The sequence below is a fragment of the Mesitornis unicolor genome, unplaced genomic scaffold (assembly GCF_000695765.1).
Source record: "Mesitornis unicolor isolate BGI_N332 unplaced genomic scaffold, ASM69576v1 scaffold26595, whole genome shotgun sequence".
Classification (NCBI taxonomy): Eukaryota; Metazoa; Chordata; class Aves; order Mesitornithiformes; family Mesitornithidae; genus Mesitornis; species Mesitornis unicolor.
In genome coordinates, this window is record NW_010185203.1 from 1 (window position 1) to 11008 (window position 11008).

Genomic DNA, 11008 nt, shown 5'->3' on the forward strand with positions numbered 1-11008 from the left:
CCCTAACGTTCTGTGATTCTGTGATCTCCAACCCATGCAGAGCTGGGTTGATGACATACTTCCAACAGAAGACTGCAGATGCCTTGTCAGGATGAGCGGCCAACCTGATTCTGTAGAGGCATGCAGGAAAGAAGTATGCTAATCATGCAAAAACACTAAAGATTAAGACAACAGTAAGAGCCTTCATAGGCTGAACATTCCAACAAGGGTACTTTCTGCACTTACTACTTTGCACTGCAGTTGGTACATTGTTTAACCCTGCCAACCAAATTTCCCTCTAACCGCTTGAGAGAAAAAAAAAATCCCAAACAACTTGTTTTGGTTGCTGGTGTATCAACTCTGAATCCAAGCAATATTCAACTGCACAAAAACCTCTACAAGAAAATTCCTTGGAAGTGTTTCAGAAGCACATGATCACACGCTCTATTTTGATACCTCTGGTATGTGGGATACCAGCTTTTGGTACCTTGCCTCTCATGGGATATTTTTGTTGTAACTCATCTAGCATGCATTAAGAATTTAATGGAACCCTTAGAAAGAATGGGAAAGTCACAATACAATTGATTAGCTTTTGTGTTGTACATTTTCCTATATATGTAAAACTTGCCCAAACTACTATTACCATATGAGAATTAAGCTAACACTTCCAAAGATATTCTTGACTAGCTAATTAAATTTGCAGGATCACCTTCTCCCAAAGCTCTAGCCTAGCACACTGATTGTCCTGATTGAACTTTCTTAGTCAATTAAATTCCGTAAGTGGCATAGACCTCTTTGCTGTATTGGGGGGAAAAAACACCAAGAAAATAAACTGTTAAAAAATGCATTTCTACATCATCTCTACTGCAGACATTTTGCATCCAGCTTATCTGAAAGATGAAAAAATAAAGTGAATAATTAATACCTAGATGTATATTATTCTGAATTAAAGAATTTATTTGCCAGATAACAACTACATTTGTTAAAATAGGAATACAGTTGTGAAATTTCAGCCCAATGAAGCAGTTTCTGTCAGACTGCTGCCAGGAAAGAGTACCTGACCACAATAACTTTCCTTGCATTTTATTCTGTCATCTGCAATGCCTAACCCTACTGGTGAATGATAGTTTCCCTCAGGCTCTGCTTTATTTTAGTCCATTTGCCTGCCAAAGATAGGCCTCAGTCACCATGAAACTTAATTACACCTAGAGTGACTGGACAACATCTCAAATAAATATAAACCTATCAACCCATCTGACTTTAAGCGTTCCCCAGTAGAACTCAACTGTTGCTTGCTCTGCTTTTTCTTCACCAACTACGAGATTAAACCATGGTGGTTTAATATAGGCAGATAGTTTTAGCACTGCACGCTGACCAAAATCCTTTACATGAACTATACTACTTGTGTAATGAATTTGAGACAGAGCTTTTTACCTTCACTTTTGACATTACTAGTCTGCAAATCTGTAGGATGGCCTTGAAGTGAAAGACGAGGTTGCTGTAAACGGCTAATCATAGGTTGGGGTGACACTCTGCTGTATTCTATGCTTCGAGCAGGTGATCGGGAGCGAGGTGAATTCCTTGGAGATTGTTTTGGTGAAGGCCAGGGAGAACTGCGAGGTGAAGGTGAGAACCTGCTAACAGCAGGGTGCCCTGTGTGATGCGTGCCCTCTTCTTCATCTTCTAAACTCTGTGCATCGAGCTCCTGATCGCTGAATGTGCCTCGCCTTGTAGAATTGCAAGAAGAACCAGAACTACGCCGAGACGCAGTTGCTGCATACTCTTGCCGGAGACCTGGCAACAATGAGAATATTGTTTACTTGCTTCCAGTCCAAAAACGATTCAAAGTACAGACAGTGCATACAAACATCTACCTAGAGATCAAAATTAAATTTGGCTCACCTTAACTCCTTTTGAGACATGAAATTAATTCCAGATTAACACCGAAAGTAGGTGAGCTCATTCCTTTTCCTACTACAGCAATCATCAGTAGAGGTGTGCTGTGTACTTGTAATTTTATTATAATGTAACATCCTATAACAATTACAGCAGCTACAATGCAAGGTCCCTTGCAATGTATCAGTAAATGTAACAAAAAAGCTATATAACAAGATATCCCTAGAAAAACTAAGAGCTGTTTGGCTACTGATCTTTGAAGTGGGGTGCACGCATCTACTGTGGTACAGGAAGAAATTTTGTACTACTAATAAAAAAATATTTAAAAAATAGCATTTATTAAATCTTTATCTCATCCTTTAAAAATTTCTATTTTTGTGTATGTAACTTATTAGTAGAGTAGTACATGTATATATTTTAATAAAAAAATATATGTATATTGGAGAATTGGGGTTATTTTTCACTGACAGGCGCACGCAATAAAAAAAAGTCTGGAGACCACACCTAGTTAGACAACTGAACTACCACTTACTGCAGTCTCAAAATAACAAAGAGATAAACAAAATCTCAACTAAACCTATAATAAAAAAGAGACATCTACATAGGTGCTTTTCATAACTACTCCTTGCCATACTGATTTACATTTTTGCGATTTAAATCATAGTATGAGCACTGATGTCAACAAGACTGGATTACAGTCGGAAGGCACTGGTGGCAGGCAGCAGTCCAGCCTAATGACCATCCTTTTACCATATACTATATGCTACAAATTCATACTCTCTCTAGGGTCTCTTTTGTCCACTATTCCTAAAGAACACTTCTGTACAGCAACCTCCTTTCCTTATCCTGGAGGCAGAAGTCCTGAGCCAGCCTTCTAAGAAGACCTACATTTGTATATCCATAGCTGAATTGACACCCCTTCCTCATTCCTGCTAAGCAAATAACTGCAGTTATTCAATTAAGGAAAATAAACTCCTCCACTTTGTTTTTAGGATAGAAAATACTTACTTTCTTCTTGCATTCGTGCTAAAATCTGCACATCTGTAACATCATTTAGCTTGTAATTAGACCCAATAGAGTCTTCATCCATCTCTGATGCACTTAATTCACTGTCCAGAGAGGACTGTGGACTTAGCAGAGGATTTCTATCTGCTGAACTTTTAAGATGACCTAAGAAAGAAAAGAAAATAAAGTAACAAAAAAACGTTAAAAAAGGCAAGCTGTATTTCATTTCCTAGTAAAACAACCACCAACCTGAAAACATATCATGACAAACACTGAATTTCACAGACCATTTGAAACATCTGATTGCAAACCTAGGCTGAAAATGCAATTTACACAAGCAGAGCTTAGCCACTACATTCTGAAAAAAAGCAACTTTATAAAATCATAATGGTGGTAAAACAAATTAACGGGATATAATCTGGTCTACCTGTACCAAGTCCCAACCACTATGAAGTTTGCACAGCTCCTACAGAAAGAGCAGCTGTACCTGTTCCATTTGTGCTTTCATCCTCATCTCTGCACACTACCTTGTAAGACCTAAGTTCAACTGTATCTTTCTTGACAATAAGGACCTCGGATACAATGAATACTGATTCAGTTTGGAATGGTTAAAATACAGTTTATCTGAAAATACTACCTGTTCTATGTACACACCTTTGCTAAACTATCACAAATCAGAAAAACACTTCTCGTTTGCTGCCTTCTAGCTGACACCTCATTGCCAGTTACATTTCCTCTCTCTGTCCTGCAGGCAGATACAGCAACGTAGCACATGATGCAGAGCAGAGCAGAGCTACATAGATTAAAACCTGGGTAATGGCTCTAGTGAATATACTGCAGTGCTGGCTTCTCTTTACAAGTCCACAGTGAACTACAGATAGTTGGATTGTCAATGCAATGTTTTTTCCATCTTCCCTGCAAGCTAACTTGAGTTAAAGTATATATAATAAGCCAACCTTCTGACTTCAAAGTACAGGTATGTTCCAGATATCAACTTTTCTGATGCAAAGAAAGTGTCAATGATGCAGAATAAATGGCCAGAAATTAGTGTTTACATTGATGACTGCAAAGCCTCAAGGAAAGCCTTTAATTAAAATACATGCTTCTTCCTTAGGTTATATAGTTCACATCTCAGAGGTACTGATGGATACTAACTGAAACATTTGGTATGCAGTGTAAGTAATAGGGCAGTAGCAAAGACTTTACAACTACCAACACCTAACCCTTAAACACCTACTATGGAACTTACCTCCCAGTCAATTACACAGCCAATTCTAGAAGCCGCTTCAGAACTAACACTACCTGTTTTGGTCTAACTCCTAATATGCATCAGTGATCTTAGGGACATGGACATCCAAAGAAAACATTTTAAATGTATCTCATGCCAGAAGGTCTTTAAAAAAGCCTTTCCTGCATGATGTAAACATCCTACAACAGACTGACAGGTTTTTGGTGTCTGCTTACTCTAATTCAATGCAAATGTAATTATTTGAGCACACTTTTGAAAAGAAGATATGGAAAGGGAAAGGGAGAGACCAGACACCCCCACACACACTTACCTGAGGTACCAGGAGGTATAAGCTGTTTTGCTAAACCAGATTTCACTGGTGTTGAGGAGGGAGAGTTGAAACCACTGCTGTAGGGGCTACCGGTATTTGGACTACAGGAGCTTGCGTAACTGACCGCACTGAAAGGGCTGCTGTACAAACTCTGTCTCTTGAGAGCTGTATGAGAGAGGAAAAGTGACAAATTTTACTGAAGGAACCAGTGAAAAATAAATACAATACTATGGAATATCTTCAGTGTGATTTAATAACTATACAACTCAAGTAGAACATTTCAGTCACCGTGAAGTTTTTCAACTGATTTCTTCTTCCCCTAGATACAACTGTACTGTGGAAGAAGAGGGCAAGACAAGACAGCAACAAATATTTTTCTTATAAAAAAATCTGATCTCTTCAAGATGTCCAATGTAGACATTGAGAAGGAAGAGGGAAGCAACTCAAAAGACAGCAGTAGCTAAGCTATGCTAACATACATCCTATGCAGAATTACATAAACCAGAGAACACCATGAAGTCTAGTTCTCCAGAATTCACAGACCTGTCTAGATCACAGTATTTCAACAGTAACCCCAAGGCCAGCACCGCAGAACTAAACAATACCACCTACACAATTTCCCAAAGCATATACTAAAATGAAAAACCATTAAGCATGGCAAATGCTTCTGTTTATATTGCTAGATACCACAAACCTACTGGCCACAACAAAGCAAACTTGACTTGAGGGTTATATCTTTCTGTATACCTCCTGTCCCAGTGCTTTGGAATTTTTATGTTTCTGGGCTTCAACTCCATATAGAATCATAGAATGTATTGGGCTGGAGGAGGATCTTTAAGGATCATCTAGTCCAACCTCCCTGCAGTGAGCAGAGACATCTTTAGATCAGATTGCTCAGAGCCTCATCAAGCCTGACCTTGAATGTCTCCAGGGATGAGGCCTCCACCACCTCACAGGGCAACCTGCTCCTGTGTTTCACCACCCTCATGGTGAGGAGCTTCTTCCTAATGTCTTATCTAAATCTACCCCGCTTTAGTTTAAAACCACTGTCCCCTTCCCTATTGCTACATGCCCTTGTAAACAGTCCCTCCCCAGCTTTCTTGCAGGGCCCCCTTCAGGTAATGTATATATACAATACAAGATCTAAAATTGAGTACTTCACTATTTATTGTAAATATTTCAATTCTAAAGTATTTTCAGATGAAATTTAACAACTGGTGAATATTTTCAGTATGATACTGAAATTACTATAGTTGCCAGGTGTATGATTTTATAGTTACTTAAATGACTGTTTTGTTCAGAAATCTGTCTTTTTTAATATAATAGAAAATGGAACTTCAGTGAGGAAAGTGGGAACCAAAGGACATTTTGTCACTGCTGGTAAAGTCAGTTCCTTCATTGCTGAAAGTATTTTATGCCAAACAGAATTGTATTTTAGCAAAGAACAAAAACAACTGCATAACATTAAACCGAAAGCTAGATATCTAAACTTTATGATATGCAAATCTAGACTAGATTAAGTTGCAGCTCATCTAGCTGCTAGAAATTAAACTCTCTTAAAAGGTATCACAGTATTGAAACTATGCATATATATTATAAACTGGCCAGAATAGGTGTGGCAAACATATGGCAATGCACTCAAGAAAAAAAAAAAAAGGCAGAAATTAAGCTATCCAAAGAATATTGTAAGACATTCAAGTTACTGAAAAAGAGCTTCAATTAGTGCAGTAATTATTAGGCTACTGATAGTAGTGAACAAAAAGAGAAAGGAAATTATTCTACTGTGCCAGACAAGTTGGCATTAATTTTACATAAAACTTTTTACATAAAGAGAAACTTCTTCACTGTGAGGGTGACAGAGTACTGAACAGACTGTCCAGAGAGGTTGTGGAGTCTGCTTCTCTGGAGACATTCGAAACCTGTCTGGACACGTTCCTGTGTGACCTAGTCTAGGTGATCCTGCTCTGGCAGGGGGGTTGGACTGGATGATCTTTTGAGGTCCCTTCCAACTCCTAATATTCTGTGATTCTGTGAAATTGTTTACTGAAAATCCTTTTATTTTGTGTAATATATATATTTTATTTTGTTTTTACATTACAAGAAGCCGAAAGAAACTCAGTTGCATGAAATGCTGCTTTTGGCAGCAAAGCCTACTTCAGCTCCTTCTCCCACTTGTTGTTCTTCCTTTTAACTAATCCAAATCTACCGTCTCTCAGTTCAAAACCATTTCCCCTCGTTCTGCTGCTACCTGCCCTTGTAAGAAGTGCCTCTCCAGCTTTCCTGTAGGACCCCTTCAGGTATTGGAAGGCTGCAATAACGTCTCCCCAGAACCTTCTATTCTCCAATCTGAACAACTCCAACTCTCTTAGTGAATTCTAGCAAGTATTCTTGATGCACCTCCAGTTTATTTTGAAAGCATCAAGGAAATCTCCATTTTAGTACAAAGCTTAGTTAACAAAACCAGTAATGACAAACTGGTTGTATTCTGGTTTACTCTGATGAGACAATACCTTTTACAACAAGTTCTTCCTATTCACATAGGAACCCCAAAGCATCTAGTCCAACTGAATCTTTGTTCTCATGCCAAAAAAATTTTACTTTTCACCTTTTGTAGAAAATTACAATAAAAATCCCCTAAAATGCAAGAGTGCACAGCAGTTCTTTATTTCATACTTATTACACAGAGTATTTCAAAATATTAACCACAAATTAGAAAACAATTGTACTACTGTATAACCTTCAAAATAGGCTCTTTGTACACATTCATGATGATAGAAAATGTTTTATCACACACAGATTTCTTTAAATCAAAAAGCATACTCTTGTTATATATAAAAATGATGTTCTGCTACACGATGAAACTTTACATGGTACATAGTTTTTACCCTAGGCAAATGTGAACTTCTACCTTCCTCAGCACTGTATTTTTCCCCAGAAAAAAAAAAGCTGGATTCAGACCATTTTTCTGGCCCAGAATGCCTAAAGTTTTTCTAACAGGGGTTTTCATAACTTAAGACGACACTACTAATTTTTACAACAATTAGAGCTATGGAATTTATTAGGAGTGTCAGACAACATTATTAAGACAGATAACTCATTTTAACATTAAAATGATACTATATTAGATGAAGCATTAGCTTGCAAAAGATTATACATTAGCTTTCAAAACTCCAGAGGGGAGGGATAACAATCCACATTTTTATTTTAATATAAGTTTTCCTTTACAGCATTCAGAAACAGTATACAGCATCTAATTTATTCAGTCAACATTTGGCTAAACTAGTCTCAAATCTCTTTTGCTCTAGAAATAGAAAAATTTGAGTGCAGAAAACTCATGCTTAAGTGGTTCAGAAGATCTCCTGTATGAATCAGGTCCAATTTTTCCAAATGCTAGAGACCTAATTATTTTTGTCATGATTAAGTGACAAATTTATTCTAGCAGTCCCTGTAGTAATTCAAACCAAACATTAGTTAAGCCTATCACTGAGACCAAAGCTAGCTAAATAACAGTTGGTCTTGAACAAGCTCAATGCTTAACTGAAAAGTCACTCACTCAGTATGGAAAATATGACAGTTCTTATACAAACAGCCACACAGCCCTACCAGCTGTACTGATCATGCATTTCATTTCAAATATATAAATAAAAATGCTGCCTCAGTAAAAACTGCAGTATGACTCAAGTTACCCCTTTATAATTCTGTGCAACTGTGTCTTAAGAAAGCATCTCTTCAAGGAATTCTTCTGCCTACTATTTCTCTGTTCCTGCAGTCGCTTTCTTGACATGGTCCACTCTTGTATGATTTTAGACCACTATGTGGTGGAAGCTGTGGTTTCCAGCCAACATGAAAGGCACTCCTGCACTTTTCACCAGGGAACGGAGGCATGGCTAAGAGAGGTATCTGGACCAAAATATACCTAAGGCTCCCTCTAGTCTGAACATGCTTCCAACGCTGAGCAGGACTGCATTGCAATTGCAGACCTGAACTAACTAGTGACAAGGCACTGTGCATCTTGTGTTCTCAGTAGCAGAGCTGAAAGCTGCCCTTCTCTCCTTTATTATCAAGCCACAGAAAAGATTACTTTATAAGAAGGAAGAGGAAAATGTAGAATACAAGAATGCATCTGAGACTGTGAAACAGCAAAAAGATACTAGATCAGAAAGATATTACAAAAGGAACTGAAAAAGAGAAAATAGTCAAGGCAAAAGAAACATCAATGAAGATTCAGGAGAGAAAGTAGCAGTAGTATGAAAAGCCTTATCCACAGAGACTGAAACTGAAATTAAAGTTGCCTTCTCCAGTGGAGCTTCCTGCTACCTTGTATCTGTAAGAAAGCTGGTTGCTCTAAAGAAAAATTTTCTTTCTTTGCTACAAATCCATTTTTCCATGCAATCTGCTCCAAACGGCAGTATTAGAGTCCATCTCTTCTACTGCTAATATTTTTCCCTATTAGTACTGAAGATGAACTGCAGTATTCTTACAAGTATCACTGCCAGAGACCGATTCTCAAATCTATGGGAAAAAAAACCAAGTAAAGTTGCCTAGACACATCAGTTGAATGACCAAACTGCCAAGTTTGTTCATTTCACAGGGAAACTTCCTGCCAATCTGCTTCAACTAGGACTGAATTTCTAAAGACACTTTAAGGGTAATTTGTGGTACTTCTGGAAGATTTCTATTCAGTTCTGAAAGAAGGGTGAGCGACAAACAGAATGGTTCATGTTTAACTGAACAGCTACCCAGTCCTACTTCCTCAGTAGTATTCAAATTTCCACACTTGTATCATTGTTCATAAATCCCCACGATCTGGGTACTTTTCATTGTTTAGAATTTCAGTCTTTGCCTGCACCAAGCTATGTATCATGCTAACTGTTCAAGAAAATTGTTAATAGACATTTGGCAAAGCAGCATACACAAAGCACAAGAAGCAGGGAAAGAAAAAAAAATAACTCACACTGAAAGTACTTTCACCATTATACCCACAATTTTTCTAAGAATAAGAAACAGACTTTTCATGTGATCTACCAGTGATGTTTTCAAATTTTATTAAGAATTATTTCAGTACAAACCAGAATAAAGACTGATTTGTTCCAGAGAAGACTTCAAGGAGAGGAAAAAAGTTAGTCAAATAAACTCATGCAAAGGAGCTGGTAGCTGGGAAAACTGAAACAGTTTTCATATATTCTCAGCTCAAGTCCAGTCATTCTGCTAATTCCTGAAGGTAACAGCTAAAAAAAAAAAAGATAGATCACATGTAGTGCAAGACTGCAAAATGATGGAAATGAAGGGAGATAACAGATATTAACAGCAAGAAAGAAACTTATGCCTCAGCATAATTTCTCTTTTTAAATAAAAATAGGCTCTAACAAAGAAATTAAAATAAAGCAAGAAACCAGATGGACAAAGAATTCTAATCAGACCTTCAGCATTTTGCTGACACAAAAAAGGCAGAGAATAAAAGGGTGGAGAAAGTACGCTTTCATCCTCACAGGGCCAAATGTTCAGTTCTTCTACAGTTTTGAATATAACCAACAAATTTTATCAGGGAAGAATTATGAACTCTGGATTTTTTTTAATCTCTGACAAGATCTTAAATTACCTGGAACAGGAGGAAAAGAAATCATTATCACCTCCCCAAAGCATTCAAGAACTTCAGTTTCCATTTATTTAGATGAAATAAAACAGCTCATCTAGCAGAAAACTAAGTTCCATGTTAAGAGCACCTCAGAATTACAATAGCTTAATACAGGCTTCTATTATAAAATAAGACAAAAACCCTTAAAGTTAAGGACATAGTTTCTTCCTGAAAACTTCTGACCTAATTTAACTATGCAGGTAATATAAAGCTCTGAAATCATGAACCATGGTCCAATGCTTCCTTTTGTATTATTTGCCCAGTCCTGAAAGTGAGTAGAATGAATTACTGTTTGCAAACAAATGAAAACTTTAGACAGAAGTAACTGCTGGATCTCATGCTCTTCTCTTCTAGCTATCTATCATCTAATTCTGATTCTGTTTCAGAATGAGTACGTACAGCCCAGTGGTGTTAGCATGCAGGAACTCACCTGACATTGTCTGTTCCAGCCTGCGGATCAGGGACTTTTTAGCACATTCAATGTCAGGACTTGGGGAATCCAATACCTGCCTGCACCAAACTAATGGACTGACACTTTTTTGCTCTGGAGTCAGTGTCTTCTTTGGGAACATATATAACCTGAAAAGGAGGAAGAAAAAACCAAAACCATTAGGACAGACAAAACCAGCATAAAATCAGGGATACTACCACATACTATGCTATTTCTGTTTTTATACTGTATCTACAACACAATCCCAAAATACAGAGAAAGCACAAGTTTTACCTTGAAATTAACTATTTCAGATATAGTACGATACTGATAACATATGGCTACTCTAAGACTTCTGACAAGAAGTGATGCATATGTTGCTACACTGGGATATACCAACTGATATGCCAGGAACAAAAATTACTTCACTTTTCAGACACATTGGGTATATGGACAGTTTTACAATGTCACATAAAAGTACAAACCAGAACTAAATGCTTCAGA

At 37.4% G+C, this 11008-nt stretch overlaps 1 protein-coding gene across 1 annotated transcript; it reads right to left on the reverse strand.

Annotated features, from left to right (window-relative positions):
• Positions 1 to 1381: 1381 nt before the first annotated feature.
• LOC104540863 (SLAIN motif-containing protein 2-like) lies at positions 1382 to 10650 on the reverse strand (the record flags this gene model as incomplete). Its single annotated transcript, XM_010184775.1, has 4 exons — positions 10505 to 10650; positions 4440 to 4604; positions 2884 to 3045; positions 1382 to 1773 (listed from the first exon to the last, which is right to left on the reverse strand). Coding segments are annotated over exons 1-4 (861 nt in total), but the record flags the coding sequence as incomplete, so codon positions are not given.
• Between the last annotated feature and the right edge of the window lie 358 nt (positions 10651 to 11008).